General features: G+C 35.8%; 1 protein-coding gene and 1 pseudogene across 1 annotated transcript; both read right to left on the bottom strand.

Moving 5' to 3' along the window:
- Window positions 1-263: 263 nt before the first annotated feature.
- Window positions 264-2,701, bottom strand: LOC116119453 (annotated as a pseudogene).
- A 45-nt stretch (window positions 2,702-2,746) lies between these two features.
- Window positions 2,747-11,200, bottom strand: LOC116119444 (G-type lectin S-receptor-like serine/threonine-protein kinase LECRK1). The gene is made up of 4 exons (XM_031405397.1): window positions 11,071-11,200; window positions 5,408-5,607; window positions 4,343-4,591; window positions 2,747-3,580 (listed from the first exon to the last, which is right to left on the bottom strand). Exons 1-4 carry the CDS (start codon window positions 11,198-11,200, stop codon window positions 2,747-2,749), a joined length of 1,413 nt encoding a protein of 470 aa, XP_031261257.1.
- Window positions 11,201-15,016: the final 3,816 nt, after the last annotated feature.

Below are 15,016 nucleotides of genomic sequence, written 5' to 3'. Positions count from 1 at the left end.
GTTCTAAGCTTGTATTATGTAGTACATGAATACATATAGATATAAATGTAATTAATCTTGGTTTCCATCTATAGTATTTCTAAACAGAGGAAGTTACACAAATTATAAAATCACAATTCCGGAATATACCGCGGGGAAACCCAACTTTCATCAAATTTACAATACCTACAAGCACAAAAATTAGAATTGGCACTAAGAAAAAGAGGTAGGACTTGGAGGACGTGGGATATCTGCTACGCCTTCCAACATTGATACAACCGCTTTCATTGAAGGACGGAGTGGTGACTCATATTGGATGCACCAAAGTCCCACATTAGCAACTCCAGCTTATCAACTTTATCATCACCCACAACTTTTCTAAGCTCATCAACTTGAAAACAACGGTAAACCCATTCTTCAAGAATAACTTCTTCCTCAGAAAGGGTTGAGTCCACATATCGTCGACAGTGTATGATCTCAAATAGTAAAATTCCAAAACTGTAAACATCTACTTTGACTGTCACGGGTAGCTTACTATGCCATTCCAAGGCAACATACCCTTTTGTCCCTCTAATCTCAATAAGTGATCTAGTCTGATCACGGTTAAGAAGTTTTGCCAATCCGAAGTATGATATTTTTGCACAATTATACTCATCAATGAGAATGTTTTGAGGCTTTATATCACAATGAATAATCCGGGTCTCACAATCTTTATGAAGGTATAGAAGACCTCTTGCTATGTTGCGATGCGAGCAATATCCATCCGCTGATCCCAATAAGGTTGCTTTTCTGGTGTAAAGAGCAAATCTGCAAGTGAACCATTGCTCATGTACTCGTATACCAAGAGCCTATTAGGCCCCTCATGGCAGTAGCCAAGTAGACGGACTAAGTTTCGGTGATTAGTCCTCGCAATTGCTTTCATCTCAATCTGAAATTCTTTTTCTCCTTCAGTTGAAACTCTATCGAGTCTCTTAACAACTATAACCTTCTGACCATGAGATATTTCCCCCCTGAAAACTATCTCAAATGCTCCTCTACCAATCTCTTCACTAAAATTGTTAGTCACACTCAATAGTTCCAAGTAAATGATTTTGGACCAACACCCAAATTAGCATGGATCTAGTTAGAAATAGCCAGATCGTTGTGGATCTAGTTGGAAATGGCTAGATTCGCAACGATCTAGCTGTTTTCGCCTTTGATCTAGTCAGAAATAGCCAAAACAGTGCATGAATAACCAACTCTCATCAGTCATGTGCCATTTCAGTGACTGTCGGTGGTGATAGCCGATAGCTGACAGTGGTCTTGGATGGTTGGAGATATTTTATTAAAATTTAAACTTTGTTGTTAGGCGCTTTAGCTAAATTCTCAAATATAATGGGTTAAAAGAATTTATTTAAATAATAATAATAATACAATGATATTAAAAAGGAATGACAATTCAGTAAAAACTTTTGTCGATAATATTTTATTCTTCCTAACCAAATATCTTAATTATTTGTACCCACTAATTTAACCAAACATATTAATATAACATTCCCCCATAATCTTCAAAGTAATCAATCTCGTTGGCAATCCTACCTTTTCAATAATAAAACATTCTCTGAACCAAACTCACCTTTAAAGTAATCCACAAAAAACAAATTTGTTGACTGACTTTATTTAAGGACACATGAAGGAAAGACTTCATTGACTGGGACAATTAAGGAGTGGACAACAATCCAATGCAAACAGCTCATCGTGATTGAAGGCAAAAGCCAATACAACTAATCATATTTGTTACTGATAGACATACTGGGATCATTAACAAGTTCATAAGAGGAAGGAGAAAGTATAACAAATTTTTCCTATCAGTTTTCAATAATATTAGCCTAAACTTAGTATCACATCCATGATTTATTTTTGTGCCAATCCCAAATATCAAAAAGACAGTAGCTAGAAAATACTATGTGATACTTAGAACGAGACACAGGAATGATGTCTCTGGAAAGACAAAAAGATAAGTAATGGAAATCGAGTTATCAAATGATAACTATAGAAGGAATTGGAGGGACTGGTATATCCATAGTTCCTTCTAACATCAAGATCACATTTTTCATAGCAGGATGCAGATTTAGGTCATCTTGAATACACAACAATCCGACATTCACCATCCTTTCCAAGGTTTTCATGTGTACTTCTTCCTCCCCAATAACCTTGATTAACTTTCCAGCAACAAAGCAATTGTATACCCAACTGGCAAGAAGCACTTCATCTACTGTTGAAACATTCACTTCCAGATAACTTCCAACAGCACCACTCCATAACTATAAACATCAGACTTCACCGTTATTAGGCCATTCGTTTGCCATTCAGGTGCCATATAACCTCTACTCCCTTTATGACCCGTATCCATTAGATGTTGATTTCGCATTGAGAACTTTGCTAAGCTGAAATCACAGATCTTAGCCGTCCAAGAATCATCTAGATGTATGTTTTGGGGCTTAATATCACAGTGAATGATTTGGATCTCGCACTTTTCATGAAGATAATGGATTCCTCTGGTAACATCTAGTGCAATTCTCACTCTTTCTTTCCATAGGGGACGCCGTTCAACATTGAATATGAAATTTGCAAGAGAACCATTACTCACGTATTCATAACTGAGAAGCTTTCTGGATCCTTGCATGCAAAAGCCAAGCAAGCACACCAAGTTCCTGTGATGTGTTCTTCGAACTGCAGCCATTTCTGCTCGAAACTTCTTTTCTCCTTCTTCACCAACACTTTCTAATCACTTCACAGCAACCGTCTTGTTACCCTCACATATAGCCCTTTTATAGACTGCTCCAAGACAACCTCTTCCTAACACTTCCTCAAACCCGTTCGTGGCTAGCTCCAGCTCATTATTAGAAAATGATTGCAGAGAGAATTCTTTGGTTAGACCAAAATTTGAATTTTCGCAAAGCTCTCTGTATCTACTCACTCGGTGTTTGTATACAAAGAAACTAGAAATTGCAATGAGCAAACACATGAACGCCATAAAACCCAAACTTGCTGTAAGAATTGTGATAAAGACTATAGCTGATATGTTCTTATCTTCCATCCCCAACATCAGTGGAAGTTTCAGTTTACCACAAGTTCTGTCCAAATACAGAGCAGCTGCACAATAACAATCACTTAGGCATGACTCTTTGCAATCTTCCTTATTCACTGGTAGCAAAGGGTATGGAAAACCTCCCAACATTGTATTCTCAATACCAGTAATGTTATGAAACACTTCTGGCTCATTCCTTTCACAACCTTCTTCTTCATTAAAGCTCTTGTAGCAACCCAGATTCCTCACACCAGGATTGATGTACTTAAATCCTGGAAAGCAGTAATAATTAGCTATGCCACCAGGACTAGAATAGAAGCTATTAAAACCACAGAAACCGGTCACCTTACACTGCTTCAACTTTGCAGATGACTTAGTGGTCACATTAGAGTTACCACTGATCTCAAAGCGATGCGAGTATAGCCTTAAAATCCCATCAAGATCAAGTGTAGCACGACAAATCACAGTCTTGCTGTCTGCAGGATAAGAGCTATTGGCTATAGTTTGCAAAGTCTCATTTCCTGCAGTTAACTGTAAAGCTCCGCTAAGACTAAGATTTAACACTAAGGAACCATGGCTAATCAGGGGTGCGTTTGTTTTGTTATTTTAGATAGGATTTCGGGAATAATATTGGGTAGTTGAATAGGGTGAGTATTACGAGGTAAAATTTAAAATTTAACCAAAAAACCCCTTAGGTTTGCTAATTTAACTAAACACCCCAATATATATAAATTTTGTAAAATGACAAAAACACCTCCACCCACCACACTGCTAGATTCTAGCCACCACTGCCAGAATCTGGTCAAAATCTGCCATTACGATGCAGACCGGTCAGATCTGACCGGTGGTGTGTCGATCTGGCCTTTTTCAACCATATCCACCACGGATCTGGTCGAAAAATGCCAGATCTGGTCGTCGACGGCTGCAAAAGGCTAGATCTAGCCGTCAAAGATGGCCATTTCTTTGGCTGTCGCTAACGGCCAGATCAGTGAATAAACGGCCAGTTTCGATCGTTTTTAAGCCGTTGCGACAGATTCTGGCCACCACTGACAGTGGTTGCCAGAATCTGGCAACTATAGGTGGGTGGGGTTATTTTTGTTAATTTTTAAACTTTTTTTCTGGGGGTGTTTTTAAGTTAATAAACTTAAGAGGTCCCAAAAAAACTTAAGGGGTCCCAAAAAGTAATTAAAAAATAGAATAGTATTTCCCAAATAATTAAACAAACAAGTATTTTAGGAATAGGATAGGGAATAGGGTTTGAAATAATAAAACAAACGGACCCAAGATATTTACTTTCCAGTAACATTCCTCCGGAATACCAGTATGATTTACTGGGTAGGCAGCCAATCCATCATCATCCACATCGAGATAAAATTGTCCACTCATCACCAGTCTACAACTAGACGAACGGTGGTCAACTCTCAGATACGAAACTGGTGGATTATACCACCCGGTTGGGCTATCAAAGCTATCCCATATGACTTGAGATTCATTGCCATAGATGACAAAGTTACAAGAATCCAGCATAGAAGATGAAGCACGCTGCTCAGATAATTAAGTAATGGTTTTCTCATCACCTTGGTGTGTTCGAAGAAGAAGACCATGTGTGGTGAACTCAATAGTAGAATTCAAGGGGACTGGCAGGTCATCTCGATTTGCAGTCCACACAACAGTGACATTAGGTTTATCAACCAGCCAAATTCCCACTGCAAATTCATTGCCTTGTTGATAGAAACCAAATGCAATATGACCTGACACCGAGCACCAGGAATTACGACTAGTGTTGGGGACTAATGAAGATCCTAGGCTAATTTTTTCTAGTTCAGCTCATGTATGCAAAATAACTAGAAAGAGTAAGAAGCACATAACCAGAACAGAAGCCATGAGAGAACCTTCAGGACACAAGTTTGATATTTAACAACCTTGCATTCTTTGAAAAGAAAAAAAAAAAGGGACCATAAACAAGAACCCATTGATTCTTTTTTCTGACTCTTCTAGATAAAGTAGACATGTTGACTTATCATTTAGGTAACTGTGTTGGTTTTATGAGCATGAATATAGTCTTACGGGAGAGAAAAGGATGAAAAACAAGAAAAGGAAAGAGCTGAAATATTGCATTGTATTAAACTGAAAAATTATAGCAGACATATATACATGACAGACACTATTGCACCTAACCATAAAACATATTTTAGTCCAAAATGGCTTCCTAACCACACAAACTTAGCAACTTTGATTACATCACATTAATTTGATACAAAGTTGACAACCTAAATACATGCTGAACTCACCAAAATACATCACTTCAGCATGCCTACAGAACAGCAACGTGAACTGCTCCAGACCAGATTTTCAAACTTCAGCCTTCTTCTTTTGCCGCCAGAACAGCTCCAGTTTAATCCAAAATAATGCTTCAAGCAAAATATCACTTCTTTGAACAAACTGGCCTTGTAGAAGGTAGAATAGAAGAGTGTTATCTGCCACCATTTTGTCCAAGACTTGACTTGGAAACAAACTATTGCTGTAAGTTGAAAGTGGGCAGGCCTTGTAACTTGTTTCTACAGAGATATAGCTCATACATATAGCAATAGAAATGAAACAATTTCTATGTTGCAGATAGCGTAAGAGATTACACCTTTTATTTGGTTTCATTATGAAGCACCATAACACGCAAAAAAAGTCTAAACAGGAAAGTGAGAATGAATGTATCAAAAGTTCATACGGTTAAATTAACAGTTAAAGAGATACACTGATTATACAATGAAGAAAACACTTTTAGTTGGAGAGAGGTGAGCGGATTAAACCTTTCGTACAGATGCACGCTGGATTTTACTGAAAAATGTCAAATCGGCGTACGACCGACCAAATGTAGTCAATCATGTGCAATTCTGACAATTGCTGGCCACCGTCCGACAGTCACCTAATAGAAGACATGAAATTATGACTATTGCCGTATAGGAACATGGAAGAAAATTACCTGGATTCATATCAATAAGCCAATGATGATGGCTGAAGTCATTCTCACTTGCAACTTGCATGTAAATCTATTTAAGTCATTCTCACTTCACAACTTCATTCAACTTACAAAGCAATTTTTCATTTGGTTCAATGTACGCAACCCATAATAAAGAACGCTAAGAAATTTCTAAGAAGAAAACAAGAAGCTTAAATTTGAAAATAGTTTGTCCATTGTCCTGTTTGTATAATCTTGACTTGCCTGTTCATCTGTGACTATTAACTCTGAAGACCCAAGTAGATAACTATTTTTAAGTCCTCCAACAAAGGGAAGGATCCTACTTAGTGATGACAATGGGCCGAGCCAGGTACGGGGCTAAGTTTACACTATCAAGATAAGATGGGCATGGGTCGGGCTGGGGACCCCTGTCTCCAGTTCGACCCAAAAGCCCAAGGGGACTCCCTGATCCCAACCCGTAGCCCATTCAGGGAATTCAGGGAATCGCCAAATAAACCCGTTCCCCAAACAAGGAAATCAAGGATTCCCCGAATTTCCTGTTTAGGGGTTTTGTGTCCTTATTACCACGTTCTCCAAACTATAATATACCATCCGAAAAGAAATTAAATCTATAATATACATATTAAACATAAAGACTATACCATACAAAAAGAAATTAAATCTATAATATACATATTAAACATAAAGATCATCATACTAAATTGATAATATATTAAAATAGAATTGAAATAATGATTCAATAAGGGACAAAAATAAAATTATAATGATTTATTATAATCAATCAAAACACCAAATGATATATTACACATATATATTATATATTAACATATAACTATAGATAATATCATATTATATATAATGTATAACATATATATGTTATATACATTATACTTATATACACTATATAATGTATAATGTACAATGTATAATATATAATGTCAAATGTATACCATATATAATGTATAATGTCGAATGTATAAATTTTATATATATATATATATATATATATGCCAGGCCGGGGATTTCGAAGCAAGGTCGGGCCGAGGCTGGGCAAGACCTATCCCAACCCCAGCCCGTCCCCAAATTTCAAGACTAATTTTGAGCCCGATCACGACCCAAATCCCGAATGATTTGAGGAAACTCTGCCCCGTTCGGGTCAGGTCGAGTCCCTGTGGGGTCGAGTTTTATGCCCATCCCTAGAGATAATGCTAAGGGTTCTACGACAGTGTCAGGGGTGTAGGACAAATCAATATTTTTATTTTTGAGGGACAAAAAATTGCTCAATGTCTCAAATGTCAATAGTATTTTGAAAACCAAAATTTATTTAATGCAAATTATAGAAAAAGTTATTAAAAGAAAAATAAAGCATATACCCGCAACATTTTTACAATCTCTATTATATGTTCAACTATAGATGTGAAGCAAAAACTTAGAAATCTTCTCCTGTTTGTTTAATATTTTTTTAAATTCTATTCTATTATCATATTTAAAGTAAACAGTAAAAAATGTGTTTGTTTTAATATTGACGAAATTCAATTCAAAATCCAATCATATTCTATTCAACTCAAAATATTTAACAATTACCTTTCACAATAAACATTTATAAATTAACAAAAACACCCCCACCCACCCAAGCCACTGTCCACTGCCAACAACCACCACAAGCCACCGATGTCAGAACGACGCACAAATCGGTCGAATCTGGCTGATTCTGTACTGATTTGAGCATTTCAAGCTAGATGTGGCCATTGACGACGACCATCAACAACAGCCAAATTTTGGCCATTAACAACGACCAGATTCTAGTCGTAGATCTGGTCAATTTCGATCAGATACATGGTGGATTTGACTAGAAAATGTCAGATCGACGTACAACTGGTCAGATGTAGTTGGTTGTGTGCCATTCCGACAATTGCTGGCCACCGTATGACAGTCGACTAATAGAAGACACGAAATTATGATTATTTTTGTATGGGAACATGGAAGAAAATTACCTGGATTCATATCAATAAGCCAATGATGATGGTTGAAGCCATAGGAAATCACTGAGCAGTAAATGAGGGCTAGCATTATTAGAGAAGCGGACCTGGGATCAAAGTGGTAAAATTTCCTTTGCCAAAGTAGGTCTAAATAAAATAAATTTCCACAGACAGCATGCACTACAACATTATACAATTCTAGCCATGACGTTTATTGTAGCTAAAAATATGAATTTGCGTAGTTAAATGGTTTAACTACAAATGCAATGTTTTGTAGCTTATCGCAACTAAAAGTGGCGCAGCTAAAAATTAGTTATGTAACTTTTTGCTTACGTAGCTAACAATTCATACTTTTTGCTATGGATGAGATTAATATGTAACTAAAAACTTAAATGTTTTTGCTATAACAATAATAAGCTTGTAGCAAAAGCTTTGCCTTTATAGCCATGAGGAATAGTCAACATAGCTATGTTTGCATTTTAGCTACATAAATATAAGTTTAAAACTAAAACTTGAAAATTCCAACTACAAAAATAATATCCATGACAAATATATTAACATTTTGGCTACATGATCACTAAATTTGTAACTAAATAAAAAGATCATTTGCCACACACATAATGAATGTGTAGCTAAATATTAAATTATTTACTACAGACATATAGAATTCATATCTATATATGAAAAGATATTGTTATGAACATAGTGTATTAATAACTAAATATTGAAATTACTTATTATGAATACTTTTGATTTGTAGCTAAAAATTATAATTATTTGCAATGGACATATTGAAGTCATATCTATATGTGAAATTCAGTTGCTATGGACATAGTTTGTTCATAGCTAAATATTGAAATAACTTGCTATAAATACTTTTGATTTGTAGCTAAAAATTATAATTATTTGCAATGGAACAAATAATTTATATCAAGAATTTATAATTTATTGCTTCGATTAAAATTAATTGTAACAAATATCGCTATAATTAACAAATTTAATAATAATTACAAATTTATAACAATGTTTTATATTAAATAATTAATATAACGTCATAAGAAAAATTCTAATATAAAAATTAAAACATTAATAAAGTCATTTTCAACCAAATAATTGTCTATTCACAAAATCCTTCATCCTAGTAATTTAAAATGTTATCAACTAATTTTTTTACAAAATATGAATGCTTCAATGTCATTACTACCAGCACCAAAACTTCTCTTTTTTACCTCAATGTGGTTCCCAACAACCAAAATGAGACCACCACCACTATTGTTTCACTTGTATGTATAACAACCACATCATCCTCTTGCTTCTTTAATGAGAGCTCATGCATGTTCATGTAGATTTCCAGACAAAACACAGATATGTTAGTATTATTCAACATCAATTTATTATAAGGAAATTAACTAGTTGCAGGCACGTAGTAACCTTTCCATTTTGGCCATGGCTTCCTTGAGCAGCTTGAACTCCATAGCACAAACAGGATCCTGAGTCGAATTATCACCATCTAATTAATTTCTGCGTCTCATAATTTCTCAGGAATTGAACTTTCTTCCTCTTACCCTACTTGAGCATCCCTCTACTCTTAAGCTCATTCCAGTGCCACCCTTTCTTGGAAGGTTCCAATAAGATGACATTTTTAGGAATCTCAATAGGTGCTGATAAGAGTCTATTGTAAAGTAGTAGTTCATGACCAACTTCCTCGGGTTCCATGGTGTATTTTTTTGTCCAGTGAAGGCATCTTCGCCTTGAGCTCTTGTTCAATCTTGTTGTTACTCAAGTGTGACTATGTATGCACTGAGAGAGTAATAAGATAAATGTGCTTCGTATCAATACTAAAAAAGAATTATTTAAATTAATAATATTAATATTTAGTTTGATTGTTTGACTGAGTGCAGAGAATAAAAGTGGAATGCAAATTGCATAATAATTATGTTTAATGATAGATCATCTAAGACTAACAAAAAGTCATACTTCTTGCGAAGCTTCACAAGTTCAACCATTGATGCAAATTCTCCATCCATACTAAACAAGCTGCAGAAAGAAGAGAATTAAGCACATCATCAAAAAACATGCCAGAAGTTAAAAAAAGTCAGGATTTTCAGCAATAAAAACATTAAAAAATAAAAATAAATAGTAGAACATATAAACATGGTAAGACCAGCAATCTGTCAAACATATGGTATATTACCAAAACACCTAGCAAATATTTCCAAAAGACTAACTGTGAACCACAGAGCAGAAAGGTTTCATAGACAAGATGCAAAATATCCAAGGTATAACACATTCATAAATGGATCCTTCAATCCCAAGTTCTCCAAAGAAATGTATCCACTCTCCAGGAACTAGAGTGGTCTTCTATGAGATAACTGAATTTAGATTCATACCACATTTTCCCTTTAGAACCCTAAACAAGTCCCTTGATGTAAATTCTCATTTTGTACATGCCAAAGTTTCCATTTCATGTCTGCATATGTTAATTTTGTTATAGAAGAGTTAGTAGGAGTTGGCAAAAAATTTTGCTAGAGACATTTGCAGGAGCCTATCTTTTGTGCAATTTCTAATTGGACTATACTAGCAGATAAAGTTACTCATTCCATTTATTTGATGTCACTACGCTTGTTAAAATTGTGGTAGCTCCATAGTCCATACTCAACATGACAACAGATTCTTCTAAACAAACGAAACTCCCATAAGACAACACAAACTTTAACAACCTTTTTATCTTTTAGTACAACTCTAAGAACTGAAAACACAGTGTATGATTCTGAGGATTAGAGATATTGCCGCAACCACTTGAAAAACAATGGCCACAGGAGAGGTAAAATTAGACAGATGAAAAAGACACAATCTGGGCCACCAGCTTCTTCTACAACTGTTCAGATTTTGGCAAATGTCACGATAAAACTAACCATTAAAAAAACAGAAAGGGAATCCATAAAAAAAAAAAAATTTAACATACCCAGATCATCAAATTATCAAAAACAACCCTAGATCTCATCAAATAAAATCTAACCCATCAAATCAACACAATTCAAAATCTCAAAATACAACCTTAAACTCACCGAAATGAAATTGATGACCACATTGAAGCTTCGCCCACGACTGATCCCCATTATCGGTGATCAAATCAAAGGCAAATCGAGCACAAAAGAGAGCCAAAACCTTTACCACCGCTATTACACTCACCTCCATTGCTGAATGCATCATCAATTGTCACATCTTTGTTGTCATTAGCCCTTAATCCCATAATTAACCAAAATCCCCCAATTTGAAAACCCTAATTCAACGAAATAAAAAATCACTGCTACCACGACCCAAGGACAAGAAAAATAAATAAATTAAAATTACACGGAACCAGAAGATAGATTGACAGAGAAATGAAGGAGAAAGATAGTGAAACAAAATGGGTGTGAGATGTGTGAGAAAGAAGAGAATGAGGAGAAGAGAGTTGGAGAAAAGAATCTGAGGACTTAGGGGTTTACGGTTATTTATTTTTATTTTACATGGGTACCCACAGGATTTAATTTTTAAAACTGATTAAATTTGAAATTGATTATAAAATAATCAAATTGATAAAAGAATTTGAAAAGCACCTTTTGTAGCTTTTGAACATAAGATAATTTTTAAAACTCATTTGAAAATAAGAATGACAAATAAAGCCCTTTGTAAGATATCAAATTATAAAGTAATCTTATTAAAAAAACCAAATTAAACAAATAAATTGATTTAATCATTTTTTTTTCCATTATAAAAATTGGATTGCACTATGGCAATCACTGTTGGAGTTGACAATGATTGTCCAGCTCCGACAAGCCACCGCCGGATTTCGATTCGACGTTTGAGTGTAGGTAGAGGAAATATATTTGTCAACCACCTGCACTCAAACGCCACATCAACTTCTAGCAAAACCATTTGGCTTACATAGATCGACAAATTCCAATACTAGCAATACCAACTGTGTTGCTAGATGTGCCTAGACCTGGCAATACACTATCGTACCCGCGGGTAAACGGTTACCTGCACCCAACGGGCGGGTACAGGTATCCTATAACATGACTCGTACCCGACCCGCCCGTGAAATATGCAGGTGGGTTGGGTAATACTCGCGGGTACCCGCAATTGAATTTAAAAAAACAAATTCAAATTAAAATATCCTAAATTCAAATAAAATAACTAAACAAAACAAACCCTAAGTGAAAACGCAACTCTCACTCTCTCAGACTCACAGACACAGTACACACTCATCACTCAAGTCACTCAACTCTCCTTTCTCACGCGGCAATTCAGCAGGGCAGTGGCAGTACACGTCGACGAACTCAACTCTCTTCTCTCTCAAACTCACAATACAAACTCATCACTCAACTCTCTTCTCTTTCATAGGCAACGTAGCACAGCAGCAGCAGCACGCTCAATCGCTTATGACTGCCTCAGAGCTGACTGTCACCGACGAACTCAGCTCTCTTCTCTCACACAACAGCAGGCCAACAACACACTCACGGCTCCCTCACATCTCACTCACGCAGGACGTAGCCATGGTCAGATCAAAGCTCACTGTCACCAACGAATGGTAGCTCCCAAACCCAGGTCGTTGCTAACAAAACAGCAACAAATGCAGCTTTCCTGACATGACCCATCCCGAATTTCCTCATCCCGTAGGATCCGACACTCCCAGAAGACTCGAATACCCGAGACATGCCATGTAGAAAAACTGTGAAACCTGTTGGAAGACTTACTTTTCCTTAATAACATCCTAGTATTTCCATTTCCAACATCTAAAAAAAAAAACATACACCATCTATCGTTTAACAAAAGAAAAGATTTAAGGAAATTGTGGTATCAGGTTTTCCACTTATACAACACATTCTGAAACAAAAACAAAAGGAAATACATGATGGGAAACATGAGTTTTTGAAACGAAAGTCCAAAAATACAATACGACATAAATGTAAAACCCACATAAAAAGATGCCGATGTGTGGCACTACCTTGAGCTGTGACTCACTGCTCGGCACAATCTCCCTGTAAACCTGGGTTTGGGGGGGGGGGGGGGGGGGGGGTTTGAGGAAAACATTTTTTGAAAAGGGGTGAGCTAAAATACTCAGTGAGTGGGGGAAAGGGGAAGTTTGCAAAACATTCATCAAACAAAAGTTATGGCATGCAATGGTTCTTATGAAATACTGAAAATAACATGATTCTATGAACATGATATGGTGGTAGCTAATCATTCATGTATGCATGCATAACTCATTTCTAATTGTTCTAAGTATTATAATCTGATCAATTAAACTGACAGCAATTTCTGAATCCTAGCTCATCACTAAATGTTGAAAACTCTTTTATGAGAACTTAAAGAATAGTTGTAAATGCTTATGCTTCTGAAAACAATATTTTCTATAAATCATGCTACAAACATCGAATGTTTCATATAACTAATGCAAACTATCCATCAGATACTGAAAACTGAAACTATTAACTGATATTGAAAACTGTAGGCAGGTATTTGAAAACTTTAAACCGATATCATGTTCCGAAACAGTAAATTGATACTAAAGGTTCTCACCACAACTAGTATCCTAGGGAAAAAGCTCAATACCTGGTGGGCATCCCACACACAGGCAGGGTTGGGAAAAACATCTCAATACCCGACAAGATCTATCATCGCAGGCAAAGCCTGAAGAAAACCATCTCAATACTTGGCGGACAAGCTCAACGCCCAGACAGAGCACTAAATATCTCAATACGCATGCGTAGAGCCATAAACTAGATCTGATAATCTGTAACTCGAGGGGATGGGTACTTCGCAGGGTGGTTTTAGCACCACAACAATCTCATGCATAATCTCAAGTGACATGTAAGTCAAGAGCATATTACGTATGTGCTTATAAATCATACATATATGACATAATATTCAAAAATCGCATATAGGGGTGAAACTACAATTTTCTAAACATGTTTCAGAAACTGATGATTTAACCCAGATTAAAAATTACTTCAACATCACATGATCTTAGCATATGTCCGATACAAATCATAAGCAAATATCACTTTTAAAAGTCAAAACTCATATAACACATTATAATTATAATTAAACCCAAGAGCAAAAATAATAATAATAATAATATATGAATATTTCCTATAAGGATAAATCATGCCAACATATGAGATTTCATGGAAAATGGGGGGTAAAATGCAAGTTTTTAAAATATACTTTCAAAACTGATGAAAAACACCCCATTTTCTCTTTTTACCGAGAAAATTATTACCAACATCACAAATCTCAGTCCTTTCTTTAACATTTTAACAGCCAAATTACCTTAACTCCCAGCATTTTAACACACCATGAAAATCAATTTTCTCAAAGACAGACCAACTGGAAGCATGCAAGTGTATTCAACCAACCAACTTTTAGTCCAAATACATAACTCAAGTACCTATCAAAGTGCTGTCTAGACGAGTGCATGCAACCAAAATATTCAGCCACCATCACAGTTTATTGAAACAACCAAATGCATGCAAGTTCAATTAGCAAGCAAATTTCATTCCATTTTAAAACTCAAAACAACCACTCTAGAATCTGTACGAAAACATACAAAGAAAAATAAACCAAGCAAGCTTCACATTTAGCTCAAACCTCATCAAAATACAAAAAATGGCATACTAGAATTAACATGCAAGCATAGATCTAAGCTTTTAAGGAAGGTTTTCATTTGACCCACTCACAAATTCAACTCAGCCGAAACTCAATAAACTGTCAACTACTTTTCTCTCTCACTCCACCATTTTCAGCCGAAACCCATTCTTCTCTCTTCTCCTTTTTCTTCTTTTCTTCTTCTTTCTTTCTATCCTCTCTTCTATCTCTTCTCTCTTATTTTTCTCTCTTTCTCCTTTCGTTTTCTCTTCTCTCTCTCTTTTTTTTTTTTTTTTCTACTCTGTTTTTGCTTTCTCCCTCAACTCACGTCTTTTGCTTCTTCCTTTGGGCGAACTGCCCAGTTCTCTTCTTCTTTTAAAC

The sequence above is a fragment of the Pistacia vera genome, unplaced genomic scaffold (assembly GCF_008641045.1).
Source record: "Pistacia vera cultivar Batoury unplaced genomic scaffold, PisVer_v2 Contig125, whole genome shotgun sequence".
Taxonomy (NCBI): Eukaryota; Viridiplantae; Streptophyta; class Magnoliopsida; order Sapindales; family Anacardiaceae; genus Pistacia; species Pistacia vera.
Note: the sequence above shows the minus strand (reverse complement) of the source record. Positions and strands in the feature narration are given on the sequence as shown.

Excerpts from the sequence above, each read along its gene's own strand:
- LOC116119444 (XM_031405397.1), bottom strand. The coding sequence starts at position 11,200 with ATGGAGGTGAGTGTAATAGCGGTGGTAAAGGTTTTGGCTCTCTTTTGT. Across the intron at positions 5,608-11,070 it reads TGGTCATCAATTTCATTTCG|AAACAAGTTACAAGGCCTGC; the intron begins GTGAGTTTAAGG and ends ATATCTCTGTAG. Across the intron at positions 3,581-4,342 it reads CGGAGGAATGTTACTGGAAA|TTAACTGCAGGAAATGAGAC; the intron begins GTAAATATCTTG and ends GGAGCTTTACAG.